Source organism: Sycon ciliatum, chromosome 3 (assembly GCF_964019385.1).
Source record: "Sycon ciliatum chromosome 3, ocSycCili1.1, whole genome shotgun sequence".
Taxonomy (NCBI): Eukaryota; Metazoa; Porifera; class Calcarea; order Leucosolenida; family Sycettidae; genus Sycon; species Sycon ciliatum.
The window spans coordinates 33,720,948-33,741,654 of NC_088645.1; the positions used below are offsets into that span (position 1 = coordinate 33,720,948).

Below are 20,707 nucleotides of genomic sequence, written 5' to 3' on the forward strand. Positions count from 1 at the left end.
AAGTTGTACCCTGCAGGCACGGTGACCAGGTAACTGGTGTACGCAGGAGCACGTGATCGCTTGTTCAAGCATGTTCGATTGGGAATAAGGACCAAACGCTGCATCGCAGCCTTTTCGGACCAAAACCAGTTGACTCAACGTCCAAACGACTACAACATATGGACCAATTGCGGTCATCCGTGCTTTTATAAGAAAGAAATAGCGCTTTTAGTGACATTTTGCTTACAAATCCCCATCTAGTAGGGCGCAGTCACCCAGTTTCGGTGGAAGTGCGCGAGTTCGATTGGGATTCAAGTAGGAAGGGAGCGTCCCAGCCCCTCCTCGAACCAAGACCATTCGACTCAGCATCCCGAAGACTACAACTGGTGAAATCTTGATTTTAGCCTTAGCTTAGCTTCCCCTTTAAGTCAAAGGCAATGTCAGCAAACCGATGGTAACCCATACGATTTACAAACACTCTCCCTCAACTACTCCCAATTGCCTTCAGATACTTAGTCGTCCAACATCATTGACACCAGGAACATGCTCGCAGCTTCTCTATTCACTGACCATCCATACATCTTTGCCCTCCCGTCCTCACCTTTCACAAAAATCCCCTCTAGCTCAATTCTGTCTTCTTCTTCACAATAATCCACTCTCCATTTTGTCTTCACTTCTCTACCCGTAAACTCTCATTGTGCGCAACCTCGCTGTAACGCCGAGACCACAGGTTGGCGTTGTTGGCTTGCCTCACAAGCACAGGTTCTTTCTGGAAGCCCATACTCTTCACATTGCCGTGTTGTACTGCTACATCACCCCCCTCTTGTTATGAGTAGGTTGTATCTTCATGAAAAAACTCCACACCCACTAACACACTCACACACAACCACGCCTACCCACCAACCAGCACGTCCATACACAAACATATGCAGACACCTGTGACCAATACAGGCTTGTTTATTGACTACCAAATCAAAATTTCCCTCTACAGTACATTGTTTTTCCAACCAGTCCCCGTACTGGGAGTGAAGGATAACAGCTGGTGGATACCAAACAATATTTTACTCAGCCATATGTCCTTACACTAGGAGCTGGAGTGGTCCTGGTGGCTCTGCTTTCTGCAATAGAAGACTGAATTCTGCTAGCACTGGCCATTGCTGACCATCCAGAGTCACTGCCACTTCCCTGAGCCTGTAAAGTACAGAAGAACATAAACATATACACATACACTCACACCCATGCACACAACACACAGCACACGCATCCACATGCACATTTGCATATGCGAACAACACACATGCACGTCCAGTGTCATTGCCACTTCATTGACGGTAAAAAGCACTGAGAGAAAATATGAAGAGAAAACCTCACACATGTGTTTCCACACAACCAACACCCACAATCAGACCAACCAACACCCACAATCAGACCAACCAGAACGTGCATACGCGAACACACATACACATGTGTGACTAATTCAGGCTTGCTTATTGACTACCATGCTATTTTTCCCTCTACAGTACATGTATATTGGTTTTTCCACCCATCAATGCCACTGGGAGTCAAGTATAATAGCTGGTGAATAACAAACAATATGAATTTTTGCTCAGCGATATCTCCTTACACTAGAAGCTGGGGTGGTTCTGGTGGCTCCGGTTCCCCCTCTAGAAGTTTGTCTTTCGCCAGCACTGGCCATTGCTGATTGCCCAGAGTCACTGCCACCTCCCAGAGCCTGCAAAGTACAGAACAACATAAGCATATACACATACACACACCCATTAACACAACACACAGCACACGCATCCACATGTACATTTGCATATGCGCACAACTAACATGGACGTCCATTATCATTGCCACTTCATTGACGGTGAAAAGGAGGGCAACCCGGCATCCCTGGACGTATTCCACAGGAAACAGCTCGGCAGGATTCTTGGACTTCGTCACCCAGATCATAAAATTATAACAAATGATGCCTTTTACAAGAGGTGCAGCTCTGAACCGATATCTGCAGTTGGAAAGCGCCACTGAACGCAAATGCTGGGGCACTCCCTTCGGATGGATCCCAATGCACCTGCTTTTAGAGCTATGACATGCTACCTGAAGCGAGATGCTACCGGCCACCATGGTGGACCCAAGACAACACTCGCCACCACGGTCATCAAGGATCTCCAAGAAAGGAACATCCCATTGAAGAGTGTGGGGGACTTGGAAGAGGTCCACGCCACTGTCACTGACAAAAAATCAGTGGCGTGCCATGTTCCATCAGTAGCTGCTGCATTTTTTCCGCTCCCCTCAGTAACTCCGTTCCTAACGTTCAAGCAGTAACCGCTGCCTTTTGGCGGCTCAGTAACTATTGGTGCTTGCACTCCGTTTCCCACATGCGCACGCAAATTCCCTGCACGCAAAATAGCTCACGAATGCGGGTACATATATACACCCATCTCCATACACACTTCTATCCGGTTGTGCACTTTCATTTCTCTCGGGTTTTTCTTTTCCTTTTCCACAACCATTTCATGTAGCAGAGCTTAAAAGTGACAGAAGCGGAAAGGTTAGCACTAAATTGCTGCCCCATAGGCTGTACGCGAACTGTTCTATTATTATTATTACCAGTAAAAAGCACAGAGCAAGATACGAAGATAACACTTTACTACCCAAGTGTGTACTACACCCAAGAACTACCTCACAGACTGCTCAATTCAAGTGACCATCTGTCACCACAGCTCCAATTGGTTTCCCACCTCTGCAAGGATGCCACAAGGCAGTACACTGGGCCGATCTCTGTTCCTTGTGCACGTCAATGATGCTGACGGTTCCCTAAAACCAAGAACTGACAAGGGAAAGTGTTTGGCCAACGACATCACTCTGTACCCTTATATACAAACATGTGCAGACGCCATGAACCAAGCGAAGAACCTGCAAGCTTACATAACCTGTATGCCTTGGGATTAAAGTGGCGAGTGAAATTTGAGCCATCTGCAGCCATGGCCCTCATCTGCTCCAATGTTTGGTGGTGATGCTATCCATCAGCAGCAACAACTGAAGCTTCTGGGCATCACACTTGACTTCGTGCTCAGCTTTGGCACCCATCTTCGGACAGTTCAGCGGGGCAAACTCGCAAATTGCACTGCTGTGAAACGCAGCTCGAATCCTTAACAGTCCATGCAAGCTTGTCGTATTCCGTGGCTTGGTAAGATCACTTTTCGAGTATGTTACCTGTTCCTGGATGGGAGCTGCTCTCACCAACCTCGAGCACCTCAGGCGCGTTCAGCGATGGGCCCTGCCTATTCTGGGGCCCAGCGTGCTGCTAAAGAGCCTCGAGGCAAGGCGGACAGTGGCAGCATTGTCATTCCTGCACAAGCTGCTGCGCCAGCCAGGTCCCCTCTACTCATGATTCATCATCGAATCAACGCCCCTGCTAAGTCCTTTATTAATAGGCAATGTCGGCAAACCGATGGTAACCCGTATGATTTACGAACACTCTCCCTCAACTACTCCCAATTGCTTTCAGCGAACATAATCGTCCAATATCATTGACACCAGGAACAAGCTCCCGGCTTCTCTATTCACTATTTTAATAGCCATTACTCAAGAGCCTCCAATATTTCAAGGAAAGTGTGCACCACTATCTTCGCCGTAGCCATTGACTTTGGGACACTGACTCCCTCTAGGAACAAATATCAGGATGCATTCTCCCCCTCTGGCATTTCAGTGCTCCTGTCCTCCAGCCCTGATCATCTACACCTCTTTGCCCTCCCATCCACACCCTTAACAACAGTCCCCTCTAGCTCCATGCTGTCTTCTCCTTCACAATAATCCACTATCCATGTTGTCTTCACTCCTCTACACGTAAACTCTCATTGTGCGCAACCTCGCTGTAACTCCGAGACCACAGGTTGGCATTGTTGGCTTGCCTCACAAGCACAGGTTATTTCTGGAAGCCCCTACTCTTCACATTGCTGTGTTATCCTGCTACATCTCTCCCCTCTTCTTACGAGTAGGTTGTGTCTTCATGGAAAAACTCCACACCCACTAACACACTCACACACAACCACGCCTACCCACCAACCAGCATGTCCATACACAAAAATATGCAGACACCTGTGACCAATACAGGCTTGCTCATTGACTACCATATAACAATTTCCCTCTACAGTACATTGTTTTTCCCAACCAGTCACTGTACTGGGAGTGAAGAACAATAGCTGGTGAATACCAAACAAGATTTTACTCAGCCATATGTCCTTACACTAGGAGCTAGAGTGGTCCTGGTGGCTCTGCTTTCTGGACTAAAAGTCTGTCTTCCGCTAGCACTGGCCATTGCTGACCATCCAGAGTCACTGCCACTTCCCTGAGCCTGTAAAGTACAGAAGAACATAAACATTTCCTCTGTGCTGCGCTGATGAGTTCAAAAAGAACGAAACAGCTTGCTGTCCGCAGATTGAGAAGAACATAAACATATACACATACACACACACACCCATGCACACAACACACAGCACACGCATCCACATGCACATTTGCATATGCGAACAACACACATGCACGTCCATTGTCATTGCCACTTCATTGACGGTAAAAAGCACTGAGAGAAAATATGAAGATACAAACACACACATGTGTTTCCACACAACCAACACCCACAAACACACCAACCAACACCCACAATCAGACCAACCAACACCCACAATCAGACCAACCAGAACGTGCATACGCGAACACACATACACATGTGTGACTAATTCAGGCTTGCTTATTGACTACCATGCTATTTTTCCCTCTACAGTACATGTATATTGGTTTTTCCACCCATCGACGCAACTGGGAATCTAGTATAATAGCTGGTGAATAGCAAACAACATGAATTTTTGTTCAGCGATATCTCCTTACACTAGAAACTGGTGTGGTTCTGGTGGCTTCATGTTCCCCTCCAGAAGTGTGTCTTTCGCTAGCACTGGCCACTGCTGGCCATGCAGAGACACTGCCACCTCCTTGAGCCTGAAAAGTACAGAACAACATAAGCATATACACATACACACCCACCCATGCACACAACACACAGCATAGGCATCCACATGCACATTTGCATATGCGAACAACACACATGCACATCCATTGTCACTGCCCCTTCCTTGACGGAGAAAAGCACAGAGAAACATATGAAGACAAAACCTCACACAAGTGCTTACACCAACCCAAATACCAACAAACACATCTAAATACACCCACACAAACTCACAAACCAGCACACGAATACGCGAACACACGCATGCAAATGTGACTAATCCAGGCTTGCCCATTGAATACCATGCTATTTTCCCTTCTACAGTATATTGGTATTTCCAACCAGTGACCGTACTGGAGGTCTAGTATAGTAGCTGGTGAATTCCAATCAATATGACTGTTGTTCAGCAATATCTCCTTACACTAGAAGCTGGAGTGGGCCTGATGCCACTTGACCCAGTGCTCAGCTTTGGCACCCATCTTCGGACAGTTGAGTCAGGGTGTACTCACACATTGGACTGATGTGAAACGCAGCTCAAGTCGTGAACAGTTCATGCAAGCTTGCCGTATTCCGTGGCTTCGTAAGACCACTTTTCGAGAATGTTACCCATTCCTGGATGGGAGCTGCTCTCACCAACCTCGAGCACCTCAGGCGCGTTCAGCGATGGGCCCTGCCCATTCTGGAGCCCAGCGTGCTGCTGCAGAGCATCGAGGTGGACAGTGGCAGCATTGTCATTCCTGAACAAGCTGCTGTGCCTACCAGGTTCCCTGTACTCATCACTTAACATCGCCTCAATGCCCCTGCTAAGCCCTTAGCTCAAAGTATCGACAAACCGATGGTCACCCGTACGATTTACGAACACTCTCCCTCAACTGCTCATAATTGCCTTCAGCATCATTGACACCAGGATCACGCTCCCGGCTTCTCCATTCACCAAATTGCCATTACTCAAGAGCTTCCAAGCTTTCAAGGAAAGTGTTCATCACTAACTTCGCCGTAGCCATTGGCTTTGGGCCACTGACTCTCTCTAGGAATAAATATCCGGATGCATACTCTCCTTGGCATTTAAGTGCTCCTATCCTCTACCCCAGATCATCCACAGATCTTTGCCCTGCCATCTTTTCACAATAGTCCCCTCTAGCTCCATTGTGTCGTCTCCTTCACAACAATCCATTCTCCATGTTTTCTTCACTCCTCTACCTGTAAACTCTCATTTTGCGCAACCTTGCTGTAACACGGAGACCACAGGTTGGCGTTGTTGGCTTGCCTCACAAGCACAGGTTCTTTCTGGAAGCCCCTACTCTTCACATTGCTGTGTTGTCCTGCTACATCACTCCCCTCTTGTTATGAGTAGGTGTATCTTCATGGAAAAACTCCACACCCACTAACACACTCACACACAACCACGCCTACCCACCAACCAGCACGTGCATACACAAACACACGCAGACACCTGTGACCAATACAAGCTTGCTCATTGACTACCATATCAAAATTTCCCTCTACAGTATATTGTTTTCCAACCAGTCACTGTACTGGGAGTGAAGAATAATAGCTGGTGAATACGAAACAAGATTTTGCTCAGCCATATCTCCTTATCGCTATCTACCGTACTGCCGCCATTCCTGTACCATTGCGAGACCTGGGGATTATCGTCAACAGCAATGGCCAAGGCAGACGCATTCCACCGGCGTCAAATGCGATCATTACTTGGAGTACGATACCCAGACACAATCTCAAACGACGACCTATACCGCAGAACCAAGAGCAACCCTATATCAGACACAGTCGCATGTAGGCGACTACGAATGACCGGTAATGTGCTACGGATGGACACGGACACGCCACCGCAAGTAGCCATGAGCGGCTATTTTCACAAGGGCAACAAAGCACCTCGTGGACGGCCAAGGTTGACACTGGCCACAAGTCTGGTCGCTCAGCTGAATAAGCTGGGTGTGCCAATGAAGACCATGGAAGACCTTTCCAGGTGCCGACAACAAGCAGCGGACAAGACAGACTGGAAGAAACTGTGCAGCTCGACACCTGAGGAGAAATCAGTATCAGCAACTACTACACTTTGCTGGTGATGCTCACAAGACAGAAGCGGAAAAAACACTGAATTTCTTTATTTAGTGCTTCACTACGCGAAATGTGCTATTATCAGTGATGGAGGGAGAAAACTCTGATGGGGGTCCCGGGGTATCCCCCGGCGGGGGTGCACGGGGCAGCGCCCCCGCTTTGGTGAATTTTTTTAATGAAAATGGCTTGCTGTTGGGGCCCCAGAACACATTTTTAACTGTCCAGCGCACGCACTACAACCATGTCAATTATGCAGCAACCGTAGTCTTGTAGCAACGTTCTACAGTAACACTTGCTGCTTTATTCTATTCCAGGCACATACATCATACTTCAGTACACCAATATGAAGTATACGAATTTGTAGCAACTACAGCTACAGAGTTTTTGCTGCCTCTCATGACGTTAGCCCCGTCGCTGCAGAAGCACAGCACGTTGTCCCACGGTATGGCATCTTCCGTAAATGCCTCAGCTAGCGCACTGAAGATGTTGTTGGCATTCGGGGCGCTGACCGTCTTGGTTACATAGTGGTACGTTTTCGTCTCGTTGCGGCAAATACGGACAGCGAATGCCACTTGCTCCATCACGGATATGTCAGCGGACTCGTCAACCAGAATGAAGAATGGCTTTTCCTTCATCCAATAATTATTATGGGGGTGGCTTTATTGGTTTTGTGTTTGTATTATGCAGCATCCCGGGTCATTATTATTATTCAATGGATCAGTATTATTATTACTTGTATTATTGGAAAATTAGAGGCCACATGCTTCGTACTGCTCTTTTCTCTCCGAAACTCAACACTTGCAAGCCAGATAAAGAAAAAAATCATCGTCACACCACCGGGACCCGAACCAGAGACCTTGCTATTCGCGAGCAATGCTCTAACCAACTGAGCTACAGTATGACTCTTATCCACAGTGATGGTAAATCTATCCATACATTCACATGCCTGCTCACCAACGCAAATACCACCCCAGAACCACCATTCAATCCCCCCCCCCCCCCACTCCCACCTCCTTCCTCTCTCCTCTCCCAAAACACACCTACACCCCCCTCCCCCCCCCCCCAAATGATTGCCTGTCTTTGGAGAGCAAGACATAGTCTCACGTTGCAGAGCAGAATCGGCTAATTCCGGAGTATCATTCTGCTTGTATATTTCTCTACGGCTGCAGCACCTACAGCACAGCCCTGACCCAAACCGGTCTTCATCGTCGGCAAATTGTGCAGAACTGAGGTGAAAAGGCACTCTTTGGTCAACTGCACTTTGAAGCAGCACATGACCTGCTAGAACGTATGTCAGTCTACGGGATCCGTAAGCTACATGTTCAGAAGGTACTGTCGCTCATGTGGCGCTGCCTTCATGGCCGTACCAGTCCCACACTGAGAAGCACTCTTCAAGCTGTGCGATGGCCACTCAACCAGGTTCCGAAACACACAACGACTTGGAGGGCCCAGTCAGCTGAAGCCATTCTGGGCATTGTTGGCTTGCCTCAACGGACAACACACTCTGCAACTTTCTAGCACCTGCAATACGATGCATCATGTCGGCTTCAATACTCTACTACCAACATTGGTCAAAATCATCGGAGAGTATCCATTCATGGACAGATGTGTGTGAACTGCTACACTCTACATGAATTATGGTAATAGACACAGGCCAGAAACCTGTTTTACCTATATTCTCCTATATCTCTATCATACAGCCCAGATATCTGTTTTTAAATAGCATGCTCTCTATCTATCTCTATCTCTCTCTTGGCGTAGTGTACATTTCTTATGGATCAAATCCAGCCAGTATCTTTAATTTCCGGTTTGTGAATCACACACAAGGGAGTCGATAAACACAGAGATCTGTGGAAATCAGTTCATGCCCGTATGCACTCTCCAGTGATTGCAAACATCGACAGTAGCAAGCTCTGGACCAGATTTTTATTTACATTTTTATCTCTTTTCCCACTGGGCAGGATGAGGCGAAGCATGACTTTTGCATTTTACACATTACCAGTGGTATTCTGCCAACACCGATCAAGATTGGGTGAGCAAGATCTGCTTACGCTAGAAACTGGAGTGGCCCTAGTGGCTCCGGTTGCCGCACTAGAAGTCTGTCCTCTGCTAGCACTGGTCATTGCTGACCCTCCAGAGGCAGTGCCACTTCCCTGAGCCTGGAATGTATAGAACAGCATAAGCAGACACACACATTTACATCCACACACGCACACGCACACACACACACACACACACACACACACACACACACACACACACACACACACACACACACACACACACATACACACACACACACACACACAGAGTAAGAGCTGACAGTCGGCTGTGGGGTGTGCAATATGGCTGTCCGCAGCCAACCCTGCACTAGTTATGGCTGATGTGAAGTGTGAGAAAGAATCAACATTGTCAACATCTCCACCACTGGGGTTCATGCAAGTTTGCATGATCTGCAAATGTAGAAACATCCTTGTTCTGGTATTGAAACTGATCAGCATACTCTCCTCAAGTAATGTATTGCAATGGCAGAAGGTTTTAATTTTGTGATCAGGATGAGTTGCTTGTGGAGTAGAGAACCATTATTCTTGGGAACACTCATAACAATTCTTCGCAATCTCCTATACATGGCATACCGTTGAAGGTAGTGTCCTAATAATAGTCATGAACGCAGATGTATGTGCTTTCAGAGAAAAAGCATTGGTGCTTCATATGTAAATTAAAATTGCTCAAATCAATGTATGTTCATGTTTCACTTCCTTTCACACACATTTGAGTCATAACTTAAAAGAGTTAAAAAACAGACGGCAGTCAATAGCCTTCACACATTCTTACCTGTACTGTGGAGTGAAGTTGTGATAGCTGATCATTTACACGTCTGTTGGTCTCATCTATCTGCTCACTGATGGATGCCTGTAGGTCTGTCTGTTGACTGGCAACTCCTGCTACATGTCCTTGAAGACTGGTGACTTGTTCGGTCGTAGTCTCCAGTCGGTCACAGATCTCAGTCACATGCTGGTTCGTAGTCACCTGTTGGTTAAGGATCCCAGTCACTTGTTGGTGCGTAGTCTCCTGTCGGTCATGGATCCCAGTCACTTGTTGGTGAGTAGTCTCCAGTCGGTCACGGATCCCAGTCACTTGTTGGTGCGTAGTCTCCTGTTGGTCATGGATCCCAGTCACTTGTTGGTGCATAGTCTCCTGCCGGTCATGGATCCCAGTCACTTGCTCGCTCGTAGTCTGCAGTTGGCCACGGATACCGGTCACTTGCTGGCTCGTAGTCTGCAGCTGCTCGCATATTCCAGACACGCGCTGGCTCGTGTGTCCCAGGCGGTTATGGATCCCGGTCACTTGTTGGCTCGTAGTCTCAACACAGTCACGGACAACAGTGACTTGCTGGTTCGTAGTCTCCAGTTGGCCACGGATCCCAGTCACTTGCTGGTTCGTAGTCTGCAGTTGGCCACGGATACCGGTCACTTGCTGGCTCGTAGTCTGCAGCTGCTCGCATATTCCAGACACGCGCTGGCTCGTGTGTCCCAGGCGGTTATGGATCCCGGTCACTTGTTGGCTCGTAGTCTCAACGCAGTCACGGACAACAGTGACTTGCTGGTTCGTAGTCTGCAGTTGGCCACGGATCCCAGTCACTTGCTGGTTCGTAGTCTGCAGTTGGCCACGGATAGCGTTGGTTTCCAGCTGATTGTCGACAAGACGCTGTGTTATGGTGCTGAGTTGGTTCTCTAATGCAGAGCTGCGTGCGGTGATGTCAGCAATGCAAGTAGCTTGCTGGCTTAGCTGCTGGGAAATCGACTCTAGTTGCCTGGTAACCCCTGCACCAGCAGTGCCAGGCTGACTCTGCACAACACCATCAAAAACACATAGCAGACAGAGGGACAGACAGATGGAGGGACAGACGGAGGGACAAACGGAGGGACAGACGACAGAAAGAAATGCATAGAGGCAAAATAGGTAAGCGGATAGAGAGACAGATACACACACAGGCAGACATTCTGCAAGAAACTCAATGTACATCAATGTGTGTTTGGACGCTCTTAAAGTGGCGTGTCAAGTACAATACATCAGTAACAGCAACACAATTCATACACTAGACATGGTAAGCATTTTACCGTTCATGCTATTTTCGACAGTCGGCGTGTAGAGGGCGAGTCTACTGTTCTTTCGCGTGTTTTCGAGACACGGTAGCAGTTCGGCTTCTGAGTCCTGACTCCTGACGCAACGATCGACAAGTGACGCAACCCCAGTTGGAATCTTACCGTTTCGTTCTCCCGATAAACAGAGCTTTCTATCGTCAAAACAGTGCGAAACTGACGGTATTTTGGGTGTTGGGTACGAGTACCGTTGGATCTAGCGCGTGAACGGTAAAATGCCATGTCTACACACACAAAAAACAGCAGTACAGGCGACCGTCGAAAAAAGCGTGAACGGTAAAATGCTAACCATGCCTACTGCATGAAGACTTTCAAGTTCAGGGCTCACCACGACCATACAAAATTCAAACAGCGTCGACCACCATTTTGAAAACATGGCGATGCCGCCAAGGCCAGAGTTTGTGCAGTCATAGCGGCTATGCACCCGAGTTCATGCTGATCGATGTACAGCGATATACAGTCTAGTCGTAAAATACCGGTATTTTACGACTCCCTGGTCTACTCTGTACAGCGAAGGACCAGTGCCGAAGCGAATCTTGTTGTTTGATGTCGGGAAAGACACGCGGAGAAGACGTCCTTTCTCCAAACCATATTGGTCATCTTGGTTATTTTTCTCAATCCGCTGGTGGGTGTCGACCAAGATATGTCCGTGAGGTACTGGTGAACTTGAGTCCTGGCATCTACAAGAATTTGCCGCGCCTAGCTAACCAATGTTGTCAGTGGAACTCAGCATTTCCTGATCGCGACTCGGCACACTCTTTTCTGTTTGGCCTCGCAGCTTTCACGCTGCAAGTGGGGAGTTTCCTGGCCACAAATGAATCCCTTAGCCATGACCATGATGAGAGATGACTGGTATGATCCCTGACTGGCATGAGTCCTTACCTTGAATCAACACGAAGGTAAACTCTTCACTTGGAACGCTTGCTGTCTCCTCCGTCCTTTCTTGTTGCACTTGCACATATGCGCACGGCTGCCAGTTTTTGTTGGTGCGCGCGGCGACGCACGGCCGACCTTGATGTCTTCAAAAAAGTAGAACAGCGGTTATCCTTGGCCGATTCTCACCATCGATAGCTCATTTTCAATGTCTTGGAATTCTCTATCGGTTTACCGTCCCGGATCGAAAAATTCGAGACAAATTAAAAAAATTCGAGACGGTAACCCTCCAAAGACACACCTTCTGAAAACGAATCCACAATGGCCTAATGTCTAAAACCAACGAATACAGCCAAGCTCCACTCAGAAAACACCCCACAATTGCAAGAAACAGCCCGTTTTGCCGTGCGCTGATTGGTCAAAAATCCAAATGACCGTTATTGACGCTTTGTACGGTCGTGGTGAGCCCTGAAGTTTGCTGCGTTCATTTTACCTAGCATACACTCTGACAGTGAATGGGTAGGTAAAAAACAATAATATTATTATTCGTGAGGATTGGACTGTTTCTTTGCAGTTCATACTAGTACACAATCATGTACTCATGAAATAAAAGTCTACAAGATCACGTTTCAACACAGACAACAAATAATTGCTCACCGGCAAAATACTGCTGAACATGGCCAGGAAACGTTTGATCTCTTCGTGCGCTTGCTCGGCTGACGGTCGGTCCCCAGGACGGTTAGAGAGGCAGCGACGTATCAATGGCTTCAATGGATGTTCATCTGGCAAACGTGCTAGGTAGCGTGCTCTGCGTGTTGTCTCCGGAATCACTTCTTCAATTTGTTGGCCACGTTCTCGCACGACGATGAAATGTGGCGCTGTCATCAACTCGATGCCAGGCATAACTCCTGTCAGAACGCTCAGCATCATTACACCTAGCGAAAACACGTCCAAGGGACGGTTGTAATCCGGAGCCTCACTCAACGCCTCAGGTGCCATGAATGGCAGTGTACCTGGGCAGCGAGTCATCTCCATTGCCGATTGGACTTGGTGCTGTTGTTGTCGAGGTGAGGTCAAGCGCACAAATTTAGCACCGCCGAAGTCACTGACTTTGGCCGTGCCATTTTTCACAAGCACATTCTTGGGCGCTAGATCGCGGTGAATAATTTCGAATGAATGCAGATAGCGAAGTCCTGCACTTGCGTCGCAGAGATACGACACGAGCTTAGGAGCATCTTCTCTGCCATCTCCAATGCTAACGTCTTCTAGAGACGCCGACAATAACTCCAGGGCCAACGCAGCATTCCCCCTTACCCGAGCTAATCCTATCAGTTGACACAGATTCGGGTGATGCACCCTGCTAAGACGAAACAACTCTTGGCCAAACGCTCTGAGCTTACGCTCTCTATCCTGTACACCTGGCTCAACCAACACGGGGTGCAAAACTTTGAGAGCGATATCGATACCTTGCCAGTTGACCTTGTAGACAACGGCATCCGATCCTCTGCCGATTTCGTCTTCGTCTCTCACCTGAACGTCACCTAGGAACGTGATATGCTGGTGTGTTAGCCCTAGGTCATCCAGCAACGCCTGAGCGTCGCGATTCATCTTGAACGACTTTGTCTACGATAGTCACACTTCAGACAGTCCGTTTCCAGTGGTAAGAAAAAGAACAAACAAATCCAGGACGCCTTCGTCCCTCACCAACTCGGCGGGTAGATGATAAAAAAAAATTTCGATGTTGGTCTTACTATACGGTCGGTATCTGACTGCTAGTAGTAGGTGGAGCTTCGCAGGCGAAGCCTTTTGTTCTGGGATGACTGGGATCTTACGATGCCGCAGATCTACGTAGATCTCCCATGTCTTCTGCGCCGGCTGGCTTCAAATCCTGTTCTTTCTGTGCGGTGCCCGGTATCTCGCATGATCTCGGAGGGTCATTCATGGTCATGGCATGCGCCGAGCTAGTCCTCCTTCTGAGTCAGTGCAAAGGCTACTACTATTAATACGCGCGCTACTAATACATACTACGTAACCATGGTATCATAGTTCAGGAATCCGGCCACAACGCCTGCACAAATACATACGATGACATAACAAAGCCCTAAAAAATATTTGCCTCCTTCGGGGGCAGCAGGCGGCCTTCATCCGATGCAGACTTGTGCTTGTCACTGTAACCATGGTAACTACACTGTACTGTCTTTTCTTGGCTCCATGGACCATGATCATCCTCCATCATGTCCATGCCCATGATGGCATGATGGCATGATGTCTGCTACTTTACTGTGCTAGGGTCAAGCCAATGCGAGCACGTGCTCTGGGATGACTGGAATCAAGGCTTCCGATGCCGGAGTTCTACTATATATACGTAGATCTGCTATGCCTACTACTAGTACTGCTCCGGCCGCCGGACTTCAAAATCTTGTTCGTTCTGTGCAGTATCTCGCACCAATCATGATAATGACGTAATGTCATGCGCCGAGCTACTGCTACTAGTACTATAGAATCTACTACTACAAGTACCCGTACTCGCGCGATTAGTAGTGCCCCCCCCCCCCCCAACCGGTCTTGTACCCTAGCCCATGTGCAAGTTAATTTGGTGTTCTTTTGCTAATGTTCTTGGCCATTGATGCGTTCATTCTTCTGCCGGCTCACTTCTGTGCCGCCTTTTCTGCCTTCGTGCCAATTCACGTAGCCGCACCTGCACAAGGTCTCAAGTCTCGATTGGAATTGTACTGCCACGAGCCTCCTCTCGATTTGGTTACTGCATTCCTCTCTTTCGTATTTTAGCCGCTGACCGCTGAAACTCAGTTCCGGCATCGGTCCGCCTCGCTGCTTCACCAAGTCAATTTCGTATCGCAATCCTAGATTGGTTAGGGTACCCGTAAGGAGACCATAGGTCTGTGAGGACTGCCCTAGAGAAATATGGATAAATATTATACTATACTATTGCTTCGCAGTGGTGTTTTCAGGGACAAAATTGCAGGTCTTGTTCCCGTTTCTGTGGAGTCGTGAGCGTTTACAGTACACTTTAGGCTGAGTCGCTCTGTTACTTTTTGTTTTCTGCTGGATGATGCAAATGTACCAGCAATGAAAAAAATTAATAGTGCCCTCTCTTGAATAGTGCCCTCTCTTGAATACTGCCCCATCTGTGATGGATATTGAAAAAATAGTGCTCCAGGGCCAGTAATCGTGCGAGTACCGTACTACATGTTAGTAGTACATCTACCATGCAGCACATAATTTAGTGACTCCTCCTCCGGGGACATAAATAATTAAAAAGAATCATTACACTACCGGTATGTCTGCACATGCCTTTCATTCCTTGTCACTAAACTGTTTTTTCTTGGCTGCATGTCTGCTGGGGTCCAGCCAATGCGAGCACGTGCTGCACTCAGCAAGTGTCAGAGTTAGGGAATCTGGGACCTGAATGACTGAAGCTGCATGCATAGTTGGAGCAAGCAGTCCGGTAAAATAATCATTGTACAACACAATAAGGCACAACAGAGGTTTAAAGAGCTTGTTGCTCGAGCGACAAACTCTGTAAACCTCTGTTGTGCCTTTTGTGTGTATAAATACTACAATGTAGTGGTCCACGTTATCAGTTATTTTAATACTACAATGTAGTGGTCCACGTTATCAGTTATTTTAATACTACAATGTAGTGGTCCACGTTATCAGTTATTGTAACACTACAATGTAGTGGTCCACGTTATCAGTTATTTTAATACTACAATGTAGTGGTCCACGTTATCAGTTATTTTAATACTACAATGTAGTGGTCCACGTTATCAGTTATTGTAACACTACAATGTAGTGGTCCACGTTATCAGTTATTTTAATACTACAATGTAGTGGTCCACGTTATCAGTTATTTTAATACTACAATGTAGTGGTCCACGTTATCAGTTATTGTAACACTACAATGTAGTGGTCCACGTTATCAGTTATTTTAATACTACAATGTAGTGGTCCACGTTATCAGTTATTTTAATACTACAATGTAGTGGTCCACGTTATCAGTTATTTTAATACTACAATGTAGTGGTCCACGTTATCAGTTATTGTAACACTACAATGTAGTGGTCCACGTTATCAGTTATTTTAATACTACAATGTAGTGGTCCACGTTATCAGTTATTTTAATACTACAATGTAGTGATCCACGTTATCAGTTGAGTGTTGAGCCCTCTCCGCTTTTCCTCCTTGTGTAAGGGTCCAGCGGATTCTGCCGGCAGAAATATTGGCAGAATTCGGTACTTTTCTGGTAAGTTTCATGCATGTTTGGTGTGTGGATAAAGAAATGGAGCAGAATTCGAGGAAATGCCCGCCATAAGTGTTAAGTCCCGGTTTCACTCAGTCGGTAGAGGAAGCGGTTACATTAATGGATAATGGTTATCATACAGAATTAGAGAGAGAGAAAGAGTTCTCAGGTAATACACTGTAGTCTAGCATGAAACTAATCCACAGGGAACTGATCTGCGGAGAGCTGGTCTTAATCGGCAAGAAACTAATCCCGTAGGAAACTAGAAAGGCAGCAGCTTTTATAGGGTGAGTAAGTAAGCTAGCCTATGGTCAGGGGATACGTAGAGCAGAGAGAAGTAAGAAGAAAGGTCAAACTACGAGGTACATGATTGTGTGGGCAGAAGAATGGGAAAGGTCGGGACATGGCACCTGTGCAAGAGGAATACGTTGTAGAGGAAGAACTGAATAGAAGGGTGTACAATACATCGTATACATGTACTTGTAGGTGTGCAATAATACCAGGAGGACAACTGTTGAAAGGGGAATTAGGATGTACATGTATGTACAGCTATTAGTGTAGATAACTAAAAGGGTGGCTTAAAGTGAAATGCATCAAAAGGTCTCCAGTGTGCTATCTAAGGTCAACCTCGAAAGTGTGTGGGAACAATACATGAATACAGCGCATTGTATAGTATTAGTGGTGCATGTAAAAGAGGATAGAAGGTGAGGCTGGTGTAACAAGTCAAGTACATGTGCATGTCATAATGTATGTATTCCTATCTAACATAAGGTTTGTATGAAACCTGACATCGGTACAGTGACATACAATTATACCTAGGCATGACAATGTATACAAATGTACAGTAGCTGTGAGGCATGGGAACGAATGCACTTTTGGGTGGCTATTAGCCAACCTGGACGGGTTGGCGGAGGGATCAGTAGACGGGTGATACTGTCCCGATTTACAACCAAATCGATTACATTGCATGTCATCAAAACCGGAAACGCCTGCTGACGGACTCCCGCAGCTATGGAGGATGCGAAACATCAACAGACCATCGCCTGGTGGTGGCGAGGTTCCTCCTCAATCGGATGTATGGAATATTCGGGCATCATAGGTCAGACGAGAAAACCTCCCTGAAGCCACTTCGATACAACACAAGTGATCTGCCGACAAGCCCACGGGTCCGGGAGAAATACGCTAATACTATCGTCGCAGAGTCGGCAGATGACGGGTCTGCTGTGGATACGGAGGACGGGGACCGGCATTGCTGTGGCAGAAAACAGCATCGGCGATAAAGAATGCTGCAGAGAAATCGCTAGGTCTAGAGGCCCGGACAAAGCGTGGTGTGAAGTACGGCCTGAACTGCGCCGACTGTCTCAGGCTCAAAAAGAATTAAAATTTCGTATCGAAAATATCACCAACACCGGTACTCGGACAAGCCTGAAGAAGGAACGCAACCGCATTCTTCACAGCATCAGAAGAACAGCGCTGAAGAAAGCAGAATTACGGCTGGACGAAAAGGCAAAGGAGGTGGAGAAGTTGCGGGACGGTGCTCGAATGTTCAAAGCTGTTCAGTTAATGCGCAGACGTGGAGCTGTGAAGCCTACAGTTGCTGAAAACACCGGAAAAATCATAGTAAACGAGAAGGAAGCAGCTGAGGCAATTGGAAGCCATTTCTCAAGTCAGTTCAGCCCACCAAGCGCCACAGACATCTCACCGTTCCAGGGACAGCCACGTCCTCTGCAAACTCCCATTTTATCTTCAGAGATTGCAGGCTGTCTCGGGAAACTGAACAATGGCCGTGCCGCAGGAGACGACAGTATCCCCACAGAACTGATGAAGTATGCAAGTGATGCTTTGGCTCCTGTGTTGACCAGCATTTTCAACGGCATGTTTGAGCAACACGAGGTGGTTGATATAGGCAGTGGCAGTCTGATCCCACTTCAGAAACCCAACAAGCCGCTGGGACCACCATCAAATTTACGTCCGATAGTTCGTCTCAGCACGCTGCGGAAGACCCTGTCACTCCTCACTTTAGCTCGAGTCAGACTCAAGGTTGACCAGTACCTAGCCCAGACGCACAGCGGCTTCCGCCCTGGCCGATCCACCGCGGATGTGGTATGGGCGCATCGAAGGCTTGTGGCAAAGACCCAGCGCTACCACAGCACCGTTCACCTGCTGGGCATTGATCTGTCGAAGGCTTTTGACACGATCAAGCGAGACACCTTGCTGACTGTTCTGGAGGCGTTTCTGAGTGACGATGACGTTCGCTTGATCAGGGTCTTGATCTCTAGCACCAGACTTCGTGTTCGGCTTGGGAGGTGCCAGTCGGAATCATTTGCTACAACGAAGGGGACGCCAGAGGGAGATTGCCTTTCCCCCGTTCTCTTCACGATTTACCTGGAGGCTGCGCTCCGACAACTAAGGCAAGAGGTGCCAGCAAGACCTCTCAGCGACAACGGTCTGCCGCTCGAACTTGTATATGCGGATGATGCAGACTTTGTCAGCACCTCAAAGTCCTGGCTGGCGGATGTGGAGGCGACTGCCAGCACGGTGGTACCACAGTATTTTCTAGGAACATACTGATCAAAACGGGTTTATTCAAGCAATACGACCTGGAAAGAAGGAAGAAAACCAAAGTTACAAGGGATGGAACTCGAAAATTTGAAAAAAAGTCTAATCTAACGAAACTCAAGGCAAATTTACCAAGGTTGTGTAAAATGTTCAACTCAATCCCTAGACGAATGCTTTGAAAACGCAACAGTAATCCAGAAAAACAAAATCAGCTACACAAAGTCACAATCCGACCAACAGCAACGAAAAATCGGAGAATGCAAAACAAAACCTACCACAAATCGCACACAAGCACACCAAAATCTAAACTATCATACCAGAAGCTACTCAAAAAGCTCCAAAAGAACTCAAAAAGACACAGCAATAAAACATAGAGTCAATTACAAGGCATAATTCATTAATGCGGCCGGTGAGCTAAAGCACGACACTCCGTGAAAAATTGGTGACGTCGGCTGGCACCCGATCCATCGCGTCGGTAAGACGCCCGCGAAGCCCGGAAGCAAGTTATCTGCCACCGCACCAGAGATAGACTGATCCAGTGTCGCAAATGACGGATTATGTCGGCATAGAGAACATCACGGTTTTTGTCATGCAGATGAGTCGAGAGGGTTTTCAGAAAATGGTACTCTCTGGGGCGAAAACTAACGGAGTGAAAGCACCCCTACTACTAGCAGTCCTGTTATTCTCACGCTTGATAACATCTCGTTTTCCGCGTTGTCCTTGTCGTGCTTTCTCAGTGACGTGGACTGCCTGGGCCGTTTGAAGTCGCTGCGTAAATTCAGTCTCCAGGGCAACCGAGTGTGTGATATCCTAGACTACGCGGAGAAGGTGAGATTGGTTTTCAAATAATACTTCAGTGACTTCACTGCTGGCTACTGCATGTGTCTATTGTTTGTTGCAGGGCGTTTACTGATTGTCGGTCATCCTCCAAGGCTAGACTATTCTTATTTTCATGTATTACAATCTATGCATAGTTGAGTCACCGTATATACATTGGTATGCTGTGCTGGGTGAAATTTTATAGCCTGATCGTTCTTCCACGCTCTGTTCTCCGGCTCTCCGTTCTTCTCCGCCCGACAGCACTGTTTGCACACAGAACAATGTTGTAGCTCACCTTAATCAGGCCAATGTTCCCAAAAGGGAACATTTCTTTCCGCATGCGATTTGGTCAAGGGAAATTCATTTTTCCTCCGCATTTTCTGTTTATATACAAATCTAGAAGGCTGATGATCATGAATCTTGGAATATTTGTCAGGCTTTTGAAATTTTCAAGTATCGGGATATAACGCGAAATGTGGTGAATTTTCGGTATTCGGCCGTACTTCAGAAATTGAGAATTCTGGTGTGAAAAACAGTTTTTCTCAGAGTAATCCACACGTTAGAAGTGCACTCTGCTACTATGGCCACCCAACTGGCCTGAAGATTCAAGGTAAATTTGATCATGGCACATAGAAACCCGCCGTCTTTCTTCGATGTTCCCAAAAGGGAACGTTGGCCAGATCCGAGACCCAGATATACCTCATTTTCACCTGATTTCAGGAACCAGTATATCTAGCGCATATTCCTTGTTTGTAACATCCGTAAACGTGGATATATAACTGATGGAGCCTTTTTGATGTTTTGATGGTAATTGGACCGTCTCCATGGTAACCAGATTTGGGCATATATTTGTGATTCACTAGCATGCGGAATACAGCAATGCTGTGCGAGGCTGACATTTGCCAAAGTAAAGATTGCTAAACAGTCTCCAAAGGAATAATATTATACTTCTGAAGTAGGTTTTCT

At 47.2% G+C, this 20,707-nt stretch overlaps 1 protein-coding gene across 4 annotated transcripts in view; it reads right to left on the minus strand.

Moving 5' to 3' along the window:
- LOC135812031 (mucin-12-like) overlaps nucleotides 1-13,877 on the minus strand; it is an 88,698-nt gene extending 74,821 nt beyond the window's left edge. The window contains exons 1-7 of one of the 4 annotated variants that reach the window (XM_065325332.1): nucleotides 12,760-13,877; nucleotides 9,902-10,915; nucleotides 9,118-9,225; nucleotides 4,873-4,980; nucleotides 4,232-4,339; nucleotides 1,604-1,711; nucleotides 1,063-1,170 (exon numbers count right to left, since the gene is read on the minus strand). In XM_065325332.1, the coding sequence (XP_065181404.1) occupies nucleotides 1,063-1,170; nucleotides 1,604-1,711; nucleotides 4,232-4,339; nucleotides 4,873-4,980; nucleotides 9,118-9,225; nucleotides 9,902-10,915; nucleotides 12,760-13,710 (2,505 nt within the window). In that variant the 5' untranslated portion in view covers nucleotides 13,711-13,877. The remainder of the gene's footprint in view (nucleotides 1-1,062; nucleotides 1,171-1,603; nucleotides 1,712-4,231; nucleotides 4,340-4,872; nucleotides 4,981-9,117; nucleotides 9,226-9,901; nucleotides 10,916-12,759) is intronic. The other 3 variants (XM_065325334.1, XM_065325336.1, XM_065325335.1) reach the window with 3 other exon arrangements.
- Between the last annotated feature and the right edge of the window lie 6,830 nt (nucleotides 13,878-20,707).